The following is a 27,169-nucleotide window of genomic DNA, read 5'->3' as shown; positions in this document are numbered from 1 at the left end:
ATGATGGATGCATGATGGATAGATGTATGATGGATGGATGATGGATGGATGATGGATGCATGATGGATGTATGATGGATGGATGGAAAATGGATGGATGGATGATGGATGGATGATGGAAGGATGATGAATGGAAGATGGATGGATGATGGATGGTTGGATGGATGATGGATGAATGATGGATGGATGGATGGATGATGGAAGGATGGATGATGGATGAATGATGATGGATGGATGATGGATGGATGGATCGATGGATGGATCGATGGATGGATGATGGATGGATGGATGATGGATGAATGATGATGGATGGATGATGGATGGATGGATGGATGGATGGATGGATGATGGATGATGGAAATGGATGGATGGATGGAAATGGATGGATGGATGATAGATGGATGATGGATGGATGATGGATGGATGGATGGATGGATGATTGATGGATGATGGATGGATGGATGATGGATGTATGATGATGGATGGATGGATGGATGATGGATGAATGATGGATGGATGGATGATGGATGGATAGATGGATGATGGATGGATAATGGATGGATGGATGGATGGATGATGGATGGATGATGATGGATGGATGGATGATGGATGAATGATGGATGGATGGATGATGGATGGATGGATGGATGATGGATGGATAATGGATGGATGGATGATAGATGGATGGATGATGGATGGATGATGGAAGGATGATGAATGGAAGATGGATGGATGATGGATGGTTGGATGGATGATGGATGAATGATGGATGGATGGATGGATGATGGAAGGATGGATGATGGATGAATGATGATGGATGGATGATGGATGGATGGATCGATGGATGGATCGATGGATGGATGATGGATGAATGATGATGGATGGATGATGGATGGATGGATCGATGGATGGATGATGGATGATGGAAATGGATGGATGGATGGAAATGGATGGATGGATGATAGATGGATGATGGATGGATGATGGATGGATGGATGGATGGATGATTGATGGATGATGGATGATGGATGTATGATGATGGATGGATGGATGGATGATGGATGAATGATGGATGGATGGATGATGGATGGATGATGGATGGATGGATGATGGATGTATGATGATGGATGGATGATGGATGGATAATGGATGGATGGATGATGATGGATGGATGGATGATGGATGGATAATGGATGGATGGATGATGGATAGATGGATGATGGATAGATGGATGGATGATGGATGGATGGATGGATGATGGATGGATGGATGGATGATGGATTGTTGATGGATGGATGATGGATGGATGGATAGATGGATGATGGATGGATGATGGATGCATGATGGATGGATGGATGATGGATGGATGGATGATGGATGCATGATAGATAGATGGATGATGGATGGATTATGGATGGATGGATGATGGATGTATGATGGATGTATGATGGATGGATGGAAAATGGATGGATGGATGATGGATGGATGGATGATGGATGGATGATGGAAGGATGATGAATGGAAGATGGATGGATGATGGATGGTTGGATGGATGATGGATAAATGATGGATGGATGGATGGATGATGGAAGGATGGATGATGGATGAATGATGATGGATGGATGATGGATGGATGGATCGATGGATGGATCGATGGATGGATGATGGATGGATGGATGATGGATGAATGATGATGGATGGATGATGGATGGATGGATCGATGGATGGATGATGGATGATGGATGGATGATGGATGGATGGATGATGGATGGATGATGGATGGATGGATGATGGATGCATGATGGATAGATGGATGATGGATGGATGATGGATGGATGATGATGGATGGATGATGGATGGATGATGGATGGATGGATGATGGATGCATGATGGATAGATGGATGATGGATGGATTATGGATGGATGGATGATGGATGGATGATGGATGGATGGATGATGGATGGATGATGGATGGATGGATGATGGATGCATGATGGATAGATGGATGATGGATGCATGATGGATAGATGGATGATGGATGGATGATGGATGGATGATGGATGGATGGATGATGGATGCATGATGGATGTATGATGGATGGATGGAAAATGGATGGATGGATGATGGATGGATGGATGATGGATGGATGGATGATGGATGCATGATGGATGTATGATGGATGGATGGAAAATGGATGGATGGATGATGGATGGATGGATGATGGATGGATGATGGAAGGATGATGAATGGAAGATGGATGGATGATGGATGGTTGGATGGATGATGGATGAATGATGGATGGATGGATGGATGATGGAAGGATGGATGATGGATGAATGATGATGGATGGATGATGGATGGATGGATCGATGGATGGATCGATGGATGGATGATGGATGGATGGATGATGGATGAATGATGATGGATGGATGATGGATGGATGGATCGATGGATGGATGATGGATGATGGAAATGGATGGATGGATGGAAATGGATGGATGGATGATAGATGGATGATGGATGGATGATGGATGGATGGATGGATGGATGATTGATGGATGATGGATGGATGGATGATGGATGTATGATGATGGATGGATGGATGGATGATGGATGAATGATGGATGGATGGATGATGGATGGATAGATGGATGATGGATGCATGATGGATAGATGTATGATGGATGGATGATGGATGGATGATGGATGCATGATGGATGTATGATGGATGGATGGAAAATGGATGGATGGATGATGGATGGATGATGGAAGGATGATGAATGGAAGATGGATGGATGATGGATGGTTGGATGGATGATGGATGAATGATGGATGGATGGATGGATGATGGAAGGATGGATGATGGATGAATGATGATGGATGGATGATGGATGGATGGATCGATGGATGGATCGATGGATGGATGATGGATGGATGGATGATGGATGAATGATGATGGATGGATGATGGATGGATGGATGGATGGATGGATGGATGATGGATGATGGAAATGGATGGATGGATGGAAATGGATGGATGGATGATAGATGGATGATGGATGGATGATGGATGGATGGATGGATGGATGATTGATGGATGATGGATGGATGGATGATGGATGTATGATGATGGATGGATGGATGGATGATGGATGAATGATGGATGGATGGATGATGGATGGATAGATGGATGATGGATGGATAATGGATGGATGGATGGATGGATGATGGATGGATGATGATGGATGGATGGATGATGGATGAATGATGGATGGATGGATGATGGATGGATGGATGGATGATGGATGGATAATGGATGGATGGATGATAGATGGATGGATGATGGATGGATGATGGAAGGATGATGAATGGAAGATGGATGGATGATGGATGGTTGGATGGATGATGGATGAATGATGGATGGATGGATGGATGATGGAAGGATGGATGATGGATGAATGATGATGGATGGATGATGGATGGATGGATCGATGGATGGATCGATGGATGGATGATGGATGAATGATGATGGATGGATGATGGATGGATGGATCGATGGATGGATGATGGATGATGGAAATGGATGGATGGATGGAAATGGATGGATGGATGATAGATGGATGATGGATGGATGATGGATGGATGGATGGATGGATGATTGATGGATGATGGATGATGGATGTATGATGATGGATGGATGGATGGATGATGGATGAATGATGGATGGATGGATGATGGATGGATGATGGATGGATGGATGATGGATGTATGATGATGGATGGATGATGGATGGATAATGGATGGATGGATGATGATGGATGGATGGATGATGGATGGATAATGGATGGATGGATGATGGATAGATGGATGATGGATAGATGGATGGATGATGGATGGATGGATGGATGATGGATGGATGGATGGATGATGGATTGTTGATGGATGGATGATGGATGGATGGATAGATGGATGATGGATGGATGATGGATGCATGATGGATGGATGGATGATGGATGGATGGATGATGGATGCATGATAGATAGATGGATGATGGATGGATTATGGATGGATGGATGATGGATGTATGATGGATGTATGATGGATGGATGGAAAATGGATGGATGGATGATGGATGGATGGATGATGGATGGATGATGGAAGGATGATGAATGGAAGATGGATGGATGATGGATGGTTGGATGGATGATGGATAAATGATGGATGGATGGATGGATGATGGAAGGATGGATGATGGATGAATGATGATGGATGGATGATGGATGGATGGATCGATGGATGGATCGATGGATGGATGATGGATGGATGGATGATGGATGAATGATGATGGATGGATGATGGATGGATGGATCGATGGATGGATGATGGATGATGGATGGATGATGGATGGATGGATGATGGATGGATGATGGATGGATGGATGATGGATGCATGATGGATAGATGGATGATGGATGGATGATGGATGGATGGATGATGGATGGATGATGGATGGATGATGGATGGATGGATGATGGATGCATGATGGATAGATGGATGATGGATGGATTATGGATGGATGGATGATGGATGGATGATGGATGGATGGATGATGGATGGATGATGGATGGATGGATGATGGATGCATGATGGATAGATGGATGATGGATGCATGATGGATAGATGGATGATGGATGGATGATGGATGGATGATGGATGGATGGATGATGGATGCATGATGGATGTATGATGGATGGATGGAAAATGGATGGATGGATGATGGATGGATGGATGATGGATGGATGATGGAAGGATGATGAATGGAAGATGGATGGATGATGGATGGTTGGATGGATGATGGATGAATGATGGATGGATGGATGGATGATGGAAGGATGGATGATGGATGAATGATGATGGATGGATGATGGATGGATGGATCGATGGATGGATCGATGGATGGATGATGGATGGATGGATGATGGATGAATGATGATGGATGGATGATGGATGGATGGATCGATGGATGGATGATGGATGATGGAAATGGATGGATGGATGGAAATGGATGGATGGATGATAGATGGATGATGGATGGATGATGGATGGATGGATGGATGGATGATTGATGGATGATGGATGGATGGATGATGGATGTATGATGATGGATGGATGGATGGATGATGGATGAATGATGGATGGATGGATGATGGATGGATAGATGGATGATGGATGGATAATGGATGGATGGATGGATGGATGATGGATGGATGATGATGGATGGGTGGATGATGGATGAATGATGGATGGATGGATGATGGATGGATGGATGGATGATGGATGGATAATGGATGGATGGATGATGGATGGATGGATGATGGATGGATGATGGAAGGATGATGAATGGAAGATGGATGGATGATGGATGGTTGGATGGATGATGGATGAATGATGGATGATGGATGAATGATGATGGATGGATGATGGATGGATGGATCGATGGATGGATCGATGGATGGATGATGGATGGATGGATGATGGATGAATGATGATGGATGGATGATGGATGGATGGATCGATGGATGGATGATGGATGATGGAAATGGATGGATGGATGGAAATGGATGGATGGATGATAGATGGATGATGGATGGATGATGGATGGATGGATGGATGATGGATGATGGATGTATGATGATGGATGGATGGATGGATGATGGATGAATGATGGATGGATGGATGATGGATGGATAGATGGATGATGGATGGATAATGGATGGATGGATGGATGGATGGATGATGGAATGATGATGAAGGATGGATGGATGATGGATGAATGATGGATGGATGGATGATGGATGGATGGATGGATGATGGATGGATAATGGATGGATGGATGATGGATGGATGATGATGATGGATGGATGGATGGATGGATGGATGGATGATGGATGGATGGATGGATGGATGGATAGGTGGATGATGGATGGTTGATGGATGGATGATGGATGGATGACAGATGGATGGATGAGAGATAGATGGATGATGGATGGATGATGGATGGATGGATGATGGATGGATGATGGATGGATGGATGATGGATGCATGATGGATGGATGGATGATGGATGGGTTATGGATGGATGGATGATGGATGTATGATGGATGAATGATGGATGGATGGATGATGGATGGATGATGGAAGGATGGATGATGGATGAATGATGATGGATGGATGATGGATGGATGGATCGATGGATGGATCGATGGATGGATGATGGATGAATGATGATGGATGGATGATGGATGGATGGATCGATGGATGGATGATGGATGATGGAAATGGATGGATGGATGGAAATGGATGGATGGATGATAGATGGATGATGGATGGATGGATGGATGATTGATGGATGATGGATGATGGATGTATGATGATGGATGGATGGATGGATGATGGATGAATGATGGATGGATGGATGATGGATGGATGATGGATGGATGGATGATGGATGTATGATGATGGATGGATGATGGATGGATAATGGATGGATGGATGATGATGGATGGATGGATGATGGATGGATAATGGATGGATGGATGATGGATAGATGGATGATGGATAGATGGATGGATGATGGATGGATGGATGGATGGATGATGGATGGATGGATGGATGATGGATTGTTGATGGATGGATGATGGATGGATGGATAGATGGATGATGGATGCATGATGGATGGATGGATGATGGATGGATGGATGATGGATGCATGATGGATAGATGGATGATGGATGGATTATGGATGGATGGATGATGGATGTATGATGGATGTATGATGGATGGATGGAAAATGGATGGATGGATGATGGATGGATGGATGATGGATGGATGATGGAAGGATGATGAATGGAAGATGGATGGATGATGGATGGTTGGATGGATGATGGATAAATGATGGATGGATGGATGGATGATGGAAGGATGGATGATGGATGAATGATGATGGATGGATGATGGATGGATGGATCGATGGATGGATCGATGGATGGATGATGGATGGATGGATGATGGATGAATGATGATGGATGGATGGATCGATGGATGGATGATGGATGATGGATGGATGATGGATGGATGGATGATGGATGGATGATGGATGGATGGATGATGGATGCATGATGGATAGATGGATGATGGATGGATGATGGATGGATGGATGATGGATGGATGATGGATGGATGGATGATGGATGCATGATGGATAGATGGATGATGGATGGATTATGGATGGATGGATGATGGATGGATGATGGATGGATGGATGATGGATGGATGATGGATGGATGGATGATGGATGCATGATGGATAGATGGATGATGGATGCATGATGGATAGATGGATGATGGATGGATGATGGATGGATGATGGATGGATGGATGATGGATGCATGATGGATGTATGATGGATGGATGGAAAATGGATGGATGGATGATGGATGGATGGATGATGGATGGATGATGGAAGGATGATGAATGGAAGATGGATGGATGATGGATGGTTGGATGGATGATGGATGAATGATGGATGGATGGATGGATGATGGAAGGATGGATGATGGATGAATGATGATGGATGGATGATGGATGGATGGATCGATGGATGGATCGATGGATGGATGATGGATGGATGGATGATGGATGAATGATGATGGATGGATGATGGATGGATGGATCGATGGATGGATGATGGATGATGGAAATGGATGGATGGATGGAAATGGATGGATGGATGATAGATGGATGATGGATGGATGATGGATGGATGGATGGATGGATGATTGATGGATGATGGATGGATGGATGATGGATGTATGATGATGGATGGATGGATGGATGATGGATGAATGATGGATGGATGGATGATGGATGGATAGATGGATGATGGATGGATAATGGATGGATGGATGGATGGATGATGGATGGATGATGATGGATGGGTGGATGATGGATGAATGATGGATGGATGGATGATGGATGGATGGATGGATAATGGATGGATGGATGATGGATGGATGGATGATGGATGGATGATGGAAGGATGATGAATGGAAGATGGATGGATGATGGATGGTTGGATGGATTATGGATGAATGATGGATGGATGGATGGATGATGGAAGGATGGATGATGGATGAATGATGATGGATGGATGATGGATGGATGGATCGATGGATGGATCGATGGATGGATGATGGATGGATGGATGATGGATGAATGATGATGGATGGATGATGGATGGATGGATTGATGGATGGATAGATGGATGATGGAAATGGATGGATGGATGGAAATGGATGGATGGATGATAGATGGATGATGGATGGATGATGGATGGATGGATGGATGGATGATTGATGGATGATGGATGATGGATGTATGATGATGGATGGATGGATGGATGATGGATGAATGATGGATGGATGGATGATGGATGGATAGATGGATGATGGATGGATAATGGATGGATGGATGGATGGATGGATGATGGAATGATGATGATGGATGGATGGATGATGGATGAATGATGGATGGATGGATGATGGATGGATGGATGGATGATGGATGGATAATGGATGGATGGATGATGGATGGATGATGATGATGGATGGATGGATGGATGGATGGATGGATGGATGATGGATGGATGGATGGATGGATGGATAGGTGGATGATGGATGGTTGATGGATGGATGATGGATGGATGACAGATGGATGGATGAGAGATAGATGGATGATGGATGGATGATGGATGCATGATGGATGGATGGATGATGGATGGATGATGGATGGATGGATGATGGATGCATGATGGATGGATGGATGATGGATGGGTTATGGATGGATGGATGATGGATGTATGATGGATGAATGATGGATGGATGGATGATGGATGGATGATGGATGAATGATGGATGGATGGATGGATGATGGATGGAAAATGGATGGATGGATGATGGAAGGATGGATGATGGATGAATGATGATGGATGGATGATGGATGGATGGATGATGGACGGATGATTGATGGATGGATGGGTGGATGGGTGGATGGATAAATGGGTGGATGAATGGATGGATGGATAGGTGGACGGATGGATGGATGGGTGGGTGGATGATGGATGTATGGATGGATAGACGATGATGGATGGATGGATGATTATGGATGGATGGATGATGGATGGATAATGGATGGATGGATGATGGATAGATGGATGATGGATGGATGATGGATAGATGGATGATGGATGGATGATGGATGGATGGATGGATGGATGGATGATGGATGGATGGATAGATGATGGATGGTTGATGGATGGATGATGGCTGGATGGATGATGGATGGATGATGGATGCATGATGGATGGATGGATGATGGATGATTGATGGATGATGGATGGATGGATGATGGATCATGGATGGATGGATGATGGATGGATGGATGATGGATAGATGGATGATGGATGGATGGATGATGGATAGATGGATGATGGATAGATGGATCATGGATGGATGGATGATGGATAGATGGATGATGGATGGATGATGGATGGATGGATGATGGATGGATGATGGATGGATGTATGATGATGGATGGATGGATGGATGATGGATGAATGATGGATGGATGGATAGATGGATGGATAGATGGATGATGGATGGATAATGGATGGATGGATGGATGGATGATGGATGGATGATGATGGATGGATGGATGATGGATGAATGATGGATGGATGGATGATGGATGGATGGATGGATGATGGATGGATAATGGATGGATGGATGATGGATGGATGGATGATGGATGGATGATGATGATGGATGGATGGATGGATGGATGGATGGATGATGGATGGATGGATGGATGGATGGATGGATAGGTGGATGATGGATGGTTGATGGATGGATGATGGATGGATGACAGATGGATGGATGATGGATAGATGGATGATGGATGGATGATGGATGCATGATGGATGGATGGATGATGGATGGATGATGGATGGATGGATGATGGATGGATGATGGATGGATGGATGATGGATGGGTTATGGATGGATGATGGATGGATGTATGATGGATGGATGATGGATGGATGGATGGATGATGGATGGAAAATGGATGGATGGATGATGGAAGGATGGATGATGGATGAATGATGATGGATGGATGATGGATGGATGGATGATGGACTGGTGATGGATGGATGATGGATGGATGGATGATGGACGGATGATTGATGGATGGATGGGTGGATGGGTGGATGGATAAATGGGTGGATGAATGGATGGATGGACAGGTGGACGGATGGATGGATGGGTGGGTGGATGATGGATGGATGGATGGATAGACGATGATGGATGGATGGATGGATTATGGGTGGGTGGATGATGGATGGATGGATGGATGATGGCTGGGTGGATGGATGGATGGATGGATGGCTGGATGATGGACTGGTGATGGATGGATGATGGATGGATGGATGATGGACGGATGATTGATGGATGGATGGGTGGATGGGTGGATGGATAAATGGGTGGATGAATGGATGGATGGATAGGTGGACGGATGGATGATGGGTGGGTGGATGATGGATGGATGGATGGATAGACGATGATGGATGGATGGATGGATGGATTATGGGTGGGTGGATGATGGATGGATGGATGGATGGATGGATGGACGATGGATGGATGGATGATGGATGGATTGATGATGGATGGATGATGGATGGATGGATTTTGGATGGATGATGGATGGATGGAAATGGATGGATGGATGATAGATGGATGGATGGATGGATGGATGATGGATGGATGGATGATGGATGGATGGATGGATGGATGGATGGATGATTGATGGATGGATGGATGTATGATGATGGATGGATGATGGATGGATGGATGATGGATGAATGATGGATGGATGGATGATGGATGGATGGATGGATGATGGTAATGGATGGATGGATGATAGATGGATGATGGATGGATGATGGATGGATGGATGATGGATGGATGGATGATGGATGAATGATGGATGCATGATGGATGGATGGATGATGGATGCATGATGGATGGATGGATGATGGATGGATAATGGATGGATGGATGATGGATGGAGGGATGATGATGGATGGATGGATGATGGATGGATGATGGATGGATGGATGGATGATGGATGGATGGATGATGGATGGATGGATGGATGATGGATGGATGGATGGATGGATGGGTGGATGATTGATGGTTGATGGATGGATGATAGATGGATGGATGATGGATAGATGGATGATGGATGGATGATGGATGCATGATGGATGGATGGATGATGGATGCATGATGGATGGATGGATGATGGATGCATGATGGATGGATGGATAATGGATGGGTTATGGATGGATGGATGATGGATGTATGATGGATGGATGATGGATGGATGGATGATGGATGGATAGATGATGGATGGATGGTTGGATGGATGATGGATGGAAGATGGATGGATGATGGATGGTTGGATGGATGATGGATGAATGATGGATGGATGGATGGATGATGGATGGAAAATGGATGGATGGATGAATGATGGATGGATGGATGGATGATGGATGGATGGATGATGGAAGGATGGATGATGGATGAATGATGATGGATGGATGATGGATGGATGGATGGATGATGGATGAATGATGATGGATGGATGATGGATGGATGGATGGATGGATGGATGACGGATGGATGGATAATGGATGGATTATGGATGGATGATGGATGGATTGATGATGGATGGATAGATGATGGATGGATGGATGATGGATGGATAATGGATGGATGGATGGAAGATGGATGGATAATGGATGGATGGATGATGGATGGATGGATGGATGATGGATAGATGGATGATGGATGGATGATGGATGGATAATGGATGGATGGATGATTGATGGATGGATGGATGGATGATGGATAGATGGATGATGGATGGATGATGGATGGATGATGGATGAATGATGGATGGATAATGGATGGATGGATGATGGATCGATGGATGATGGATGGATGATGGATGGATTGATGAATGGATGATGGATGGATAATGGATGGATGGATGATGGATGGATGGATGGATGATGGATAGATGGATGATGGATGGATGATGGATGGATAATGGATGGATGGATGATGGATGGATGGATGGATGGATGATGGATAGATGGATGATGGATGGATGATGGATGGATGATGGATGAATGATGGATGGATAATGGATGGATGGATGATGGATCGATGGATGATGGATGGATGATGGATGGATTGATGGATGGATGATGGATGGATGATGGATGGATGGATGATGGATAGATGATGGATGGAAGATGGATGGATGGATGATGGCTAGATGATGGATGGATGATGGATGGATGGATGGATGGATGGATGATGGATAGATGGATGATGGATGGGTGGATGATGGATGGATGATTTGATGGATGATGGATGGATGATGGATGGATGGATGGAAGATGGATGGATGGAGGATGGATGGATGGATGGATGATGGATGGATGGATGATGGATGGATGATGGATGATGGATGGATGATGGATGGAAGATGGATGGATGGATGGTGGATGGATGGATGATGATGGATGGATGATGGATGGATGGATGATGGATGGATGATGGATAGATGGATGAATGGATGATGGATGGATGGATGATGATGGATGGATGATGGCTAGATGATGGATGGATGATGGATGGATGGATGGATGGATGATGGATGGATGGATGATGGATAGATGGATGATGGATGGATGATGGATGATGGATAGATGGATGATTGATGGATGATGGATGGATGGATGATGGATCATGGATGGATGGATGATGGATAGATGGATGATGGATGGATGGATGATGGATAGATGGATGATGGATAGATGGATCATGGATGGATGGATGATGGATAGATGGATGATGGATGGATGATGGATGGATGGATGATGGATGGATGATGGATAGATGGATGATGAATGGATGATGATGGATGGATGATGGATAGATGGATGATGGATGGATGGATGATGGATGGATGGATAGATGGATGATGGATGGATGGATGATGGATAGATGGATGATGGATGGATGGATGGATGGATGGATGGATGATGATGGATGGATGATGATAGATGGTGATGGATGGATGGATAGATGGATGATGGATGAATGATGGATGATGGATGGATGGATGGTGGATAGATGGATGATGGATGGATGGATGATGGATGGATGGATGATGGATGGATGGATGATGGATGGATGATGGATAGATGGATGATGGATGGATGGATAGATGGATGATGGATGGATGGATGGATGAATGATGGATAGATGGATGATGGATGATGGATGGATGATGGATGATGGATAGATGGATGATGGATGGATGATGGATGGATGATGGATAGATGGATAGATGGATGATGGATGGATGATGGATGATGGATGATGGATAGATGGATGATGGATGATGGATGGATGGATGATGGATGATGGATGGATGGATGATGGATGGATGGATGATAGATGGATGATGAATGGATGATGGATGGATGGATGATGATCGATGGATGATGGATAGATGGATGATGGATGGATGGATGATGGATGGATGATGGATGGATAGATGGATGATGGATGGATGATGGATGGATGGATGATGATGGATGGATGATGGATAGATGGATGATGGATGGATGGATGATGGATGATGGATGATGGATGGATGATGGATAGATGGATAGATGGATGATGGATGGATGGATGATGGATGATGGATGGATGATGGATGGATGATGGATGATGGATAGATGGATGATGGATGGATGATGGATGGATGGATGATGGATGATGGATGGATGATGGATGATGGATAGATGGATGATGGATGGATGATGGATAGATGGATGATGGATGGATGGATGATGGATGATGGATGGATGATGGATAGATGGATGATGGATGATGGATAGATGGATGATGGATGGATGATGGATGGATGATGGATGATGGATGGATGATGGATGATGGATGGATGATGGATGGATGATGGATGATGGATGGATGATGGATAGATGGATTGATGGATGATGGATGATGGATGGATGATGGATAGATGGATAGATGGATGATGGATGGATGATGGATGATGGATGATGGATGGATGATGGATGATGGATGGATGATGGATGGATGGATGATGGATGGATGATGGATGATGGATGGATGATGGATGGATGATGGATGATGGATGGATGATGGATAGATGGATAGATGGATGATGGATGATGGATGGATGATGGATGATGGATGGATGATGGATAGATGGATAGATGGAGGATGGATGGATGATGGATGATGGATGGATGATGGATGATGGATGGATGATGGATGGATGGATGATGGATGGATGATGGATGATGGATGGATGATGGATGGATGATGGATGATGGATGGATGATGGATAGATGGATAGATGGATGATGGATGATGGATGGATGATGGATAGATGGATAGATGGATTGATGGATGATGGATGATGGATGGATGATGGATGATGGATGGATGATGGATAGATGGATAGATGGATGATGGATGATGGATGGATGATGGATGATGGATGGATGATGGATGGATGGATGATGGATGGATGATGGATGGATGGATGATGGATGATGGATGGATGATGGATAGATGGATAGATGGATGATGGATGATGGATGGATGATGGATGATGGATGGATGATGGATGGATGGATGATGGATGGATGATGGATGGATGATGGATGATGGATGGATGATGGATGATGGATGGATGATGGATAGATGGATAGATGGATGATGGATGGATGGGTGTAGAAATGTAAATCAATCCGTTCTTCATGCAGGAGTTACGGGAAATATTCGAGTTAATCTGATTACTTATCATCAGATTATGACTGGACTAATCTGATCAGGACCAGTTTTCTGGTGGGTCTAAAGGAGTCCGTGGGAAGAGGATCTGACAAAGCGGAGACTCACCTGTGGTCCCTGAGGTGGTCCTGCCTTCTGAAGGCCTTGTGGCAGATATCACACGTGTACGGCCTCTCATCCGTGTGCGTCCTCTCATGGATCAAAAGGTTGTAGGATTTGGTAAAATGTCGGCCACAGAACTTGCAGACGAACTCCTTCTTGGTCTTGGAGGGCAGTCGTCCCCGGCTGCACTTCCGCTCCGCCGAGGACAGCTTGGAGACGTCCAGCAGGCAGCCCAGCCCGGCAGAGGTCTGGTGCTGAGACGAGGCCGTCGCCGTGGCGGCTGTCATGCTCAGATCCTCCACCTTCAGATGGTCTTCCTGTGTGGCGGCTGCGGCTAGGTTGGCAAAGTCGAAGCGGGGTTTGTTCTTGGAGCTCTGCAGCAGCCCCACTGAGTCCAGCTTGGGCTGCAGGAGATGAGGGAAGATGGGGATGGACGTCATGGAGGTGAACTGGGGGGGTAGCTTGGAGATGGTGCAGCGGGGCAGGGCCAGGGGCTGATAGCCCAGGGTCCACTGGTGGAGGTGGATGGCATGGAGGGCACTGAAGCTGTAGATACTGTGGAAATGATCAGCTGGAAGCTGCAGACCTGTGGAGCTCTGGATCAGGGAGCAGTTAGCCAGCTGAAGGGATGGGTGAAGGGGGACGGGGGCAGGCAGAGTTTTACTGCCCATGGTGGATCCTCCAAGTCCAGCTGGTCTACTGCTGGAGACAGAAAACACATCACTGACTTTGCAGTTGGTACTTTATGGTTAGCATACAGCTAGCATTGCTAGCATGTGGTTATCAAACGGTTAGCAAGTGGTTAGCATGCTGTTAGCAAGTGGTTGTTTCCCTGTCCAGTCCAGCATCACAGCATACAGAACAGTTTGTGTGCATATTTAGCCCGGCAGATTTTCTCTACCAAAAGAGACATGTCTTATATATGGCTGCCCTTGATATTCTAAATATTTTATTCTTTTTTTTTATTGTAATCATCGGTCCTGACATGGCGATGCTAAACCTGGCAGAGGAGGGGAAGGAAGGAAGAGAGAAAATAAGAAGAGAGAAAAGTGGAGAAATTGTGAAGTAAAAATTTGTCTAGCTGCCAAAATCAGTTTACACACACACACACTATGGTACTACAGGATACCTAGTATAGAATATTAAAGGTACGTAAGAACACACGTAAACAGACCTGCAGGGAACCTGACAACACATAAACATCAGAAACATTCATTAGAAAGCAGATGGAAAGCTTTGTGGGCGCACACGTATGAATGTGCACGTGTGACCATGCAGCAACAGTGAACTGTGTATTTGTAAGGGGACCACAGCCAGACATCGAAGCGTCAGGAAGGAGCCCGAGATCCCCAGGGCCCGGCAGGCCACCAAGTTCAGAGCCGAGGAAGCCCCCGGACGGGACCCAAAGGCACGAGGGGGCACCGAGTACAGGCCGCAGGACCACCCCCTCCTTCGGCAGAGCCCCAAACTAGGCCACTAGGGACCAGCCCACCCAGAGCAAAACCACTGCAGGCCAGCGCCACCCCAACACCAGGGCTGGGCACCCTAAGGACTAGAACCCATCTACAGCCCCCCTCCCCTGACCAGTCCCTCATCCCCCCTGTCCGCCTACCCACCATCCCGCCACCTCCTCAAATCCCCCACCCTCCCCAACCAACCCTCCCTTCCACCCCCTCCCGCTGACAAACACTCCCTACCTGTCCACTGACCCCCCCTCCTCCTACTATCCCCTCAGCCCAGCAACCACTAACCACCTCCAAAACTGTCCCTCCCTACTCATCCAGAACTAACCAGGCCACCCACCAACACCCCACCCCAGCGCAGAGGGGCCAGACACCTGCAGGCTTCAGACCCGGCCTCCACATTCACCCACCAATACAGACATACACATACAACCGGAAGTCCTGCCAGCCCCCACATGGGGCACCAAGGACCCCCTCACAGTGAAATGGCTTCCAGCAGCGCAGATTTAGCAAGCAGTTAGCACACTGTAAGCACGCTGTTAGCATGTGTTAGCACACAGTTCACAAGCTGTTAGCACACTGTTAACAAGTTGTTAGCACGTTGTTTGCACGCTGTTAACAAGCTCTTAGCATGCAGTTAGCATACTGTTAGCATGCTGTTGACAAGATGTTAGCACGCTGTTAACACGCAGTTAGCATGCTGTTAACAAGTTGTTAGCACGTTGTTCACACGCTGTTAACAAGCTCTTAGCATGCAGTTAGCATACTGTTAGCATGCTGTTGACAAGATGTTAGCACACTGTTAACACGCAGTTAGCATGCTGTTAACACGCAGTTAGCATGCTGTTAACAAGATGTTAGCAAGCTGTTAACAAGATGTTAGCATGCTGTTAACAAGATGTTAACATGTTGCTAGCCTGCTGTTAACAAGCTGTAAGCACATGGAGAGGAGGTTCATAGGTTGATGTAAATGTCGTTATTAGCTGTGGCTGTGAAGGTGTTGAAGCGGATCATTTAGCTTTGAAATGGAATGAAGCGTTAAATAAACGGAGGTTGTGCCTCTCCAGGGTACCGAACATGCTGGCAGCTGCTGGGAACGCCAGGCAGATGAATCATAAAGCAGCAGTGTGTGTTTCCTGGTCTCTGATCCTGCCTGAGGCTGGATGACAGAAATACCTGCAGCTGTTAAAGCAGGTTTGATAAGCTCCAACAACAATGGACAATGAAGCATCTTTGTGTGCACCAGACATGATGCAAGCCGCAGCAGCTCCGAGATGAGGCCACGCCACGCCTCGGCTCGTCGCCACGCCTCGGCTCGTCGCCACGCCACACCTCGGCTTCACTTCCAGCTGCACGTTTTACTCCTAAAAGCCTCGAAAAGAACATTTTTCTGTTGTAAGCCGACAGCCTGACACGTGTGCCGTTTGCTTCCCTTACATCCTCATATTCTAACATCACAGACTGGTACTGATTGACGTAGACATCATACACATAGACGCGTCATTGGAGGGTGAACCAGTGCCGCCACCATGTTGGATCTGCTTTCGGGTCTTGCTACAGGGTGGCGGGAAGCTGGAGCCTATCCCAGCAGTCTCTGGGTGAAAGGCAGGGTACACCCTGGACAGCTCGCCGGTCCATCGCAGGACTAAACAGAGACAACAACCAGTCAGTCCTACGGGAGCTGCAGAGTAACCAGTTCACATCATGTCTTCGGACGGTGGGAGGAAGCCGGAGAACCCAGAAAGAACCCACGCATAGGTGGATGAGGTCTTGTTCAGGTCTCTAGGTGGATCAGGTCTGGTTCTGGTCTCTAGGTGGATCAGGTCTGGTTCTGTTCTCTAGGTGGACCAGGTCCGGTACAGGTGCTTAGGTGGACCAGGTCTGGTTCTGGTCTGTAGGTGAATCAGGTCTGGTTCAGGTCTCTAGGTGGATCAGGTCTGGTTCAGGTCTCTAGGTGGATCAGGTCTCTAGGTGGATCAGGTCTGGTTCTGGTCTCTAGGTGGACCAGGTCTGGTTCTGTTCTCTAGGTGGATCAGGTCTGGTTCTGGTCTGTAGGTGGACCAGGTCCGGTACAGGTCCTTAGGTGGACCAGGTCTGGTTCTGGTCTCGGGGTGGACCAGTTCAGGCTCAGGTCTCTAGGTGGATCAGGTCTGGTTCAGGTCTCTAGATGGATCAGGTCTGGTTCAGGTCTGTAGGTGGATCAGGTCTGGTTCAGGTCTCTAGGTGGATCAGGTCTGGTTCAGGTCTCTAGGTGGACAAGGTCTGGTTCTGGTCTCTAGGTGGATCAGGTCTGGTTCAGGTCTCTAGGTGGATCAGGTCTGGTTCTGGTCTGTAGGTGGATCAGGTCTGGTTCAGGTCTCTAGGTGGATCAGGTCTGGTTCAGGTCTCTAGGTGGATCAGGTCTGGTTCAGGTCTCTAGGTGGATCAGGTCTTGTTCAGGTCTCTAGGTGGAGCAGTTCTGGTTCTGGTCTCTAGGTGGACCAGGTCCGGTACAGGTCCTTAGGTGGACCAGGTCTGGTTCTGGTCTCTAGGTGGATCAGGTCTGATTCAGGTCTCTAGGTGGATCAGGTCTGGTTCTGGTCTCTAGGTGGATCAGGTCTGGTTCAGGTCTAAGTTGGATCAGGTCTGGTTCTCGTCTCTAGGTGGACCAGGTCCGGTACAGGTCCTTAGGTGGACCAGGTCTGGTTCTGGTCTCTAGGTGGACCAGGTCTGGTTCTGGTCTGTAGGTGGATCAGGTATGGTTCTCGTCTCTAGGTGGATCAGGTCTGGTTCTGGTCTCTAGGTGGACCAGGTCTGGTTCAGGTCTCTAGGTGGATCAGGTCTTGTCGTGGTCTGTAGGTGGACCAGGTCCGGTACAGGTCCTTAGGTGGACCAGGTCTGGTTCTGGTCTCTAGGTGGATCAGGTCTGGTTCTGGTCTCTAGGTGGATCAGGTCTGGTTCTGGTCTGTAGGTGGATCAGGTCTGGTTCAGGTCTCTAGGTGGATCAGGTCTGGTTCAGGTCTCTAGGTGGATCAGGTCTGGTTCAGGTCTCTAGGTGGACCAGGTCTGGTTCAGGTCTCTAGGTGGACCAGGTCTGGTTCAGGTCTCTAGGTGGATCAGGTCTGGTTCAGGTCTCTAGGTGGATCAGGTCTAATTCAGGTCTCTAGGTGGATCAGGTCTGGTTCTGGTCTCTAGGTGGATCAGGTCTGGTTCAGGGCTCTAGGTGGATCAGGTCTGGTTCAGGTCTGTAGGTGGATCAGGTCTGGTTCTGGTCTGTAGGTGGATCAGGTCTTGTCGTGGTCTGTAGGTGGATCAGGTCTGGTTCAGGTCTGTAGGTGGATCAGGTCTTGTTCAGGTCTCTAGGTGGATCAGGTCTGGTTCTGGTCTCTAGGTGGACCAGGTCTGGTTCAGGTCTCTAGGTGGATCAGGTCTGGTTCAGGTCTCTAGGTGGATCAGGTCTGGTTCAGGTCTCTAGGTGGATCAGGTCTGGTTCAGGTCTCTAGGTGGATCAGGTCTGGTTCTGGTCTCTAGGTGGACTAGGTCTGGTTCTGGTCTCTAGGTGGATCAGGTCTGGTTCAGGTCTCTAGGTGGATCAGGTCTGGTTCTGGTCTCTAGGTGGATCAGGTCTGGTTCAGGTCTCTAGGTGGATCAGGTCTGGTTCAGGTCTCTAGGTGGACCAGGTCTGGTTCAGGTCTCTAGGTGGATCAGGTCTGGTTCAGGTCTCTAGGTGGATCAGGTCTGGTTCAGGTCTCTAGGTGGATCAGGTCTGGTTCTGGTCTCTAGGTGGATCAGGTCTGGTTCAGGTCTCTAGGTGGATCAGGTCTGGTTCTGGTCTCTAGGTGGATCAGGTCTGGTTCAGGTCTCTAGGTGGATCAGGTCTGGTTCAGGTCTCTAGGTGGATCAGGTCTGGTTCAGGTCTCTAGGTGGATCAGGTCTGGTTCAGGTCTCAAAGGTGGATCAGGTCTTGTTCAGGTCTCTAGGTGGATCAGTTCTGGTTCTGGTCTCTAGGTGGACCAGGTCCGGTACAGGTCCTTAGGTGGACCAGGTCTGGTTCTGGTCTCTAGGTGGATCAGGTCTGATTCAGGTCTCTAGGTGGATCAGGTCTGGTTCTGGTCTCTAGGTGGATCAGGTCTGGTTCAGGTCTTTAGGTGGATCAGGTCTGGTTCTCGTCTCTAGGTGGACCAGGTCCGGTACAGGTCCTTAGGTGGACCAGGTCTGGTTCTGGTCTCTAGGTGGACCAGGTCTGGTTCTGGTCTCTAGGTGGATCAGGTCTTGTCGTGGTCTGTAGGTGGATCAGGTCTGGTTCAGGTCTGTAGGTGGATCAGGTCTTGTTCAGGTCTCTAGGTGGATCAGGTCTGGTTCTGGTCTCTAGGTGGATCAGGTCTGGTTCTGGTCTGTAGGTGGATCAGGTCTGGTTCAGGTCTCTAGGTGGATCAGGTCTAATTCAGGTCTCTAGGTGGATCAGGTCTGGTTCAGGTCTCTAGGTGGATCAGGTCTGGTTCAGGTCTCTAGGTGGATCAGGTCTGGTTCTGGTCTGTAGGTGGATCAGGTCTGGTTCTGGTCTCTAGGTGGATCAGGTCTGGTTCAGGTCTCTAGGTGGACCAGGTCTGGTACAGGTCCTTAGGTGGACCAGGTCTGGTTCTGGTCTCTAGGTGGATCAGGTCTGATTCAGGTCTCTAGGTGGATCAGGTCTGGTTCTCGTCTCTAGGTGGACCAGGTCTGATTCAGGTCTCTAGATGGATCAGGTCTGGTTCTGGTCTCTAGATGGATCAGGTCTGGTTCTCGTCTCTAGGTGGATCAGGTCTGGTTCAGGTCTCTAGGTGGATCAGGTCTGGTTCTCGTCTCTAGGTGGACCAGGTCCGGTACAGGTCTCTAGGTGGATCAGGTCTGGTTCAGGTCTCTAGATGGATCAGGTCTGGTTCAGGTCTCTAGGTGGATTAGGTCTGGTTCAGGTCTGTAGGTGGATCAGGTCTGGTTCAGGTCTCTAGGTGGATCAGGTCTGGTTCAGGTCTCTAGGTGGACAAGGTCTGGTTCTGGTCTCTAGGTGGATCAGGTCGGGTTCAGGTCTCTAGGTGGATCAGGTCTGGTTCTGGTCTGTAGGTGGATCAGGTCTGGTTCTGGTCTCTAGGTGGATCAGGTCTGGTTCAGGTCTCTAGGTGGATCAGGTCTGGTTCAGGTCTCTAGGTGGATCAGGTCTGGTTCAGGTCTCTAGGTGGATCAGGTCTGGTTCAGGTCTCTAGGTGGACCAGGTCCGGTACAGGTCCTTAGGTGGACCAGGTCTGGTTCTGGTCTCTAGGTGGATCAGGTCTGATTCAGGTCTCTAGGTGGATCAGGTCTGGTTCTGGTCTCTAGGTGGATCAGGTCTGGTTCAGGTCTCTAGGTGGACCAGGTCTGGTTCTGGTCTCTAGGTGGATCAGGTCTGGTTCAGGTCTCTAGGTGGATCAGGTCTGGTTCAGGTCTCTAGGTGGATCAGGTCTGGTTCTCGTCTCTAGGTGGATCAGGTCTTGTCGTGGTCTGTAGGTGGATCAGGTCTTGATCAGGTCTCTAGGTGGATCAGGTCTGGTTCTGGTCTCTAGGTGGATCAGGTCTGGTTCTGGTCTGTAGGTGGATCAGGTCTGGTTCTGGTCTCTAGGTGGATCAGGTCTGGTTCAGGTCTCTAGGTGGATCAGGTCTGGTTCTGGTCTCTAGGTGGATCAGGTCTGGTTCTGGTCTGTAGGTGGATCAGCTCTGGTTCTGGTCTCTAGGTGGATCAGGTCTGGTTCAGGTCTCTAGGTGGATCAGTTCTGGTTCTGGTCTGTACGTGGACCAGGTCCGGTACAGGTCCTTAGGTGGATCAGGTCTGGTTCTGGTCTCTAGATGGATCAGGTCTGGTTCAGGTCTCTAGGTGGATCAGGTCTGGTTCTCGTCTCTAGGTGGACCAGGTCCGGTACAGGTCCTTAGGTGGACCAGGTCTGGTTCTGGTCTCTAGGTGGACCAGGTCTGGTTCTGGTCTCTAGGTGGATCAGGTCTTGTCGTGGTCTGTAGGTGGATCAGGTCTGGTTCAGGTCTGTAGGTGGATCAGGTCTTGTTCAGGTCTCTATGTGGATCAGGTCTGGTTCTGGTCTCTAGGTGGATCAGGTCTGGTTCTGGTCTGTAGGTGGATCAGGTCTGGTTCTGGTCTCTAGGTGGATCACGTCTGGTTCAGGTCTCTAGGTGGATCAGGTCTGGTTCAGGTCTCTAGGTGGATCAGGTCTGGTTCTGGTCTGTAGGTGGATCAGGTCTGGTTCTGGTCTGTAGGTGGATCAGGTCTGGTTCTGGTCTCTAGGTGGATCAGGTCTGGTTCAGGTCTCTAGGTGGATCAGGTCTGGTTCTGGTCTCTAGGTGGATCAGGTCTGGTTCTGGTCTCTAGGTGGACCAGGTCATGTTCTGGTCTCTAGGTGGATCAGGTCTTGTCGTGGTCTGTAGGTGGACCAGGTCCGGTACAGGTCCTTAGGTGGACCAGGTCTGGTTCTGGTCTCTAGGTGGATCAGGTCTGGTTCTGGTCTGTAGGTGGATCAGGTCTGGTTCAGGTCTCTAGGTGGATCAGGTCTGGTTCAGGTCTCTAGGTGGATCAGGTCTTGTTCAGGTCTGTAGGTGGATCAGGTCTGGTTCAGGTCTGTAGGTGGATCAGGTCTGGTTCTGGTCTCTAGGTGGATCAGGTCTGGTTCAGGTCTCTAGGTGGATCAGGTCTTGTTCAGGTCTCTAGGTGGATCAGGTCTGGTTCAGGTCTCTAGGTGGATCAGGTCTTGTTCAGGTCTCTAGGTGGATCAGGTCCGGTACAGGTCCTTAGGTGGATCAGGTCCGGTTCAGGTCTCTAGGTGGATCAGGTCTGGTTCAGGTCTCTAGGTGGATCAGGTCTGGTTCTGGTCTCTAGGTGGATCAGGTCTGGTTCTGGTCTCTAGGTGGATCAGGTCTGGTTCTGGTCTGTAGGTGGATCAGGTCTGGTTCTGGTCTGTAGGTGGATCAGGTCTGGTTCAGGTCTCTAGGTGGATCAGGTCTGGTTCTGGTCTCTAGGTGGATCAGGTCTGGTTCTGGTCTCTAGGTGGACCAGGTCTGGTTCAGGTCTCTAGGTGGATCAGGTCTGGTTCAGGTCTCTAGGTGGATCAGGTCTGGTTCTGGTCTCTAGGTGGATCAGGTCTGGTTCTGGTCTCTAGGTGGATCAGGTCTGGTTCTGGTCTCTAGGTGGATCAGGTCTGGTTCAGGTCTCTAGGTGGACCAGGTCTGGTTCAGGTCTCTAGGTGGATCAGGTCTGGTTCAGGTCTCTAGGTGGATCAGGTCTGGTTCTGGTCTCTAGGTGGATCAGGTCTGGTTCAGGTCTCTAGGTGGACCAGGTCTGGTTCAGGTCTCTAGGTGGATCAGGTCTGGTTCAGGTCTCTAGGTGGATCAGGTCTGGTTCTGGTCTCTAGGTGGATCAGGTCTGGTTCAGGTCTCTAGGTGGATCAGGTCTGGTTCAGGTCTCTAGGTGGATCAGGTCTGGTTCAGGTCTCTAGGTGGATCAGGTCTTGTTCAGGTCTCTAGGTGGATCAGGTCTGGTTCTGGTCTCTAGGTGGATCAGGTCTGGTTCAGGTCTCTAGGTGGATCAGGTCTGGTTCAGGTCTCTAGGTGGATCAGGTCTTGTTCAGGTCTCTAGGTGGATCAGGTCTTGTTCTGGTCTCTAGGTGGATCAGGTCTGGTTCAGGTCTCTAGGTGGATCAGGTCTTGTTCAGGTCTCTAGGTGGATCAGGTCTGGTTCTGGTCTCTAGGTGGATCAGGTCTGGTTCAGGTCTCTAGGTGGATCAGGTCTGGTTCAGGTCTCTAGGTGGATCAGGTCTTGTTCAGGTCTCTAGGTGGATCAGGTCTGGTTCTGGTCTCTAGGTGGATCAGGTCTGGTTCAGGTCTCTAGGTGGATCAGGTCTGGTTCAGGTCTCTAGGTGGATCAGGTCTTGTTCAGGTCTCTAGGTGGATCAGGTCTGGTTCTGGTCTCTAGGTGGATCAGGTCTGGTTCAGGTCTCTAGGTGGATCAGGTCTTGTTCAGGGCTCTAGGTGGATCAGCTCTGGTTCTGGTCTCTAGGTGGATCAGGTCTGGTTCAGGTCTCTAGGTGGATCAGGTCTGGTTCAGGTCTCTAGGTGGATCAGGTCTGGTTCAGGTCTCTAGGTGGATCAGGTCTGGTTCAGGTCTCTAGGTGGATCAGGTCTGGTTCTGGTCTCTAGGTGGATCAGGTCTGGTTCAGGTCTCTAGGTGGATCAGGTCTTGTTCAGGTCTCTAGGTGGATCAGGTCTTGTTCAGGGCTCTAGGTGGATCAGGTCTGGTTCTGGTCTCTAGGTGGATCAGGTCTGGTTCAGGTCTCTAGGTGGATCAGGTCTTGTTCAGGGCTCTAGGTGGATCAGGTCTGGTTCTGGTCTCTAGGTGGATCAGGTCTGGTTCAGGTCTCTAGGTGGATCAGGTCTTGTTCAGGTCTCTAGGTGGATCAGGTCTGGTTCAGGTCTCTAGGTGGATCAGGTCTGGTTCAGGTCTCTAGGTGGATCAGGTCTGGTTCAGGTCTCTAGGTGGATCAGGTCTTGTTCAGGTCTCTAGGTGGATCAGGTCTGGTTCTGGTCTCTAGGTGGATCAGGTCTGGTTCAGGTCTCTAGGTGGATCAGGTCTTGTTCAGGGCTCTAGGTGGATCAGGTCTGGTTCTGGTCTCTAGGTGGATCAGGTCTGGTTCAGGTCTCTAGGTGGATCAGGTCTTGTTCAGGTCTCTAGGTGGATCAGGTCTGGTTCTGGTCTCTAGGTGGATCAGGTCTGGTTCAGGTCTCTAGGTGGATCAGGTCTTGTTCAGGTCTCTAGGTGGATCAGGTCTTGTTCAGGGCTCTAGGTGGATCAGGTCTGGTTCTGGTCTCTAGGTGGATCAGGTCTGGTTCAGGTCTCTAGGTGGATCAGGTCTTGTTCAGGTCTCTAGGTGGATCAGGTCTTGTTCAGGTCTCTAGGTGGATCAGGTCTGGTTCAGGTCTCTAGGTGGATCAGGTCTTGTTCAGGTCTCTAGGTGGATCAGGTCTGGTTCAGGTCTCTAGATGGATCAGGTCTTGTTCAGGTCTCTAGGTGGATCAGGTCTTGTTCAGGTCTCTAGGTGGATCAGGTCTGGTTCAGGTCTATAGTAAGAACTTACCGGTAAAAGTTTCCAGCCGCACGGTGAGGATGATGAAGCTGAGGATGAAGGTGAGGATGATGATGTCCGCGCACTCCGGTCCGCGGGTTCTTCTCTACGTTTCTGCGCTCGCGCTGCTCTGCGGCCCTTTTTAAAGCCGCGCGACTCCAACACCTCCTGACGTCACACGGCCAGCCCACATCACACAGAGCAGGACGGCAGCGCGCGCGCACAGCTGCAGGATGCTGCACGAGGAGGCGGCGCGCACGCGCACCTGGAGTCATTGGGACGTGCTAAGTGATGACAGAATGACGTAAAGCCGCGGGTCACGTGACAATGTTTCGACAGACTGGCAGGTAAAGATTGATCTGTGTAAGGCAGCCAATCAGCACACTAATGCAGAGGCGCGAGCGCGGAAACATGTGCGAGCAGCGCCGCCCGCAGGCGCGATGCGGGACTGCACGCGGATCCTGCCGTGCGGAGCGTTCATGGCGCGCGTAATGTTACAAGGTTCAGGTGTTGCAACCAGATCCTGCGCGCGCTCGACCTTTAACCCCCCGTTTCCCACCAGAAGCGGCTTCCAGTTCCAGCCGCACCAGCTGACATGAAGATGAAAGAAACTTCAAAAGTTTCCAGGAATGAAATGATTTGTTTCCCTTTCAGCTCAGAAACGTTTTTCCTGTTAGTTCCTGAAACTCAGATAGAAACCACTTTGTTTTGATGAAGAACTGATCAAACTGATTGACGACAGAAAAAAATTATCAAGATTTTATTTCAGGTTTTCTTCTCGGCAGAAAACAAGGAGAGAAACCCGTCCCATTTGGACCAACGAGACCTGATCTGGTCTAAGACCCGCAGACCCTGATCTGGTCTGAGACTCGCAGACCCTGAGCCGGCCGTCTGGGACCCGTGGACCCTGATACGGTCAGAGACGCCCAGACCGAAACACGGCATGTTACAACGTAACACGGAGCGTCGGTACGGAGCGTCGACACAGAGCGTCGACACAGAGCGTCAACATGGAGCGTCAACACGGAGCGTCAACACGGAGAGTTAACAGGGAGAGTTAACAGGGAGCGTTAACACGGAGAGTTAACACAGAGCGTTAACAAGGAGCGTTGACACGAAGCGTCGACACGGAGCGTCGACACGGAGCGTCAACACGGAGAGTTAACACGGAGAGTTAACAGGGAGCGTTAACACGGAGAGTTAACAGGGAGCGTTACCACAGAGCGTTAACACAGAGCGTTGACACGAGGTGTCGACACGGAGCATCAACACGGAGAGTTAGCACAGAGATTGAACACGGAGAGTTAACAGGGAGCGTTAACACGGAGCGTCGACACGGAGCGTCAACACGGAGCGTTGACACGGGGCGTCAACACGGAGCGTTGACACGGGGCGTTAACACAGAGAGTTAACAGGGAGCATTAACAGGGAGCGTTCACACGGAGAGTTAACAGGGAGCGTTAAC

General features: G+C 48.3%; 1 protein-coding gene across 2 annotated transcripts in view; it reads right to left on the bottom strand.

The window, feature by feature from the left end:
* osr1 (odd-skipped related transcription factor 1) overlaps positions 1-25,797 on the bottom strand; it is a 32,982-nt gene extending 7,185 nt beyond the window's left edge. Inside the window, exons 1-2 of one of the 2 annotated variants that reach the window (XM_079261722.1) lie at positions 25,717-25,797; positions 15,138-15,833 (exon numbers count right to left, since the gene is read on the bottom strand). In XM_079261722.1, the coding sequence (XP_079117848.1) occupies positions 15,138-15,802 (665 nt within the window). In that variant the 5' untranslated portion in view covers positions 15,803-15,833; positions 25,717-25,797. The remainder of the gene's footprint in view (positions 1-15,137; positions 15,834-25,716) is intronic. The other variant, XM_079261723.1, reaches the window with a different exon arrangement.
* Between the last annotated feature and the right edge of the window lie 1,372 nt (positions 25,798-27,169).

This window comes from Telmatherina bonti (assembly GCF_933228915.1).
Source record: "Telmatherina bonti genome assembly, chromosome: 22".
NCBI lineage: Eukaryota > Metazoa > Chordata > Actinopteri > Atheriniformes > Telmatherinidae > Telmatherina > Telmatherina bonti.
This window is presented reverse-complemented; position numbering and strand designations above follow the sequence as displayed.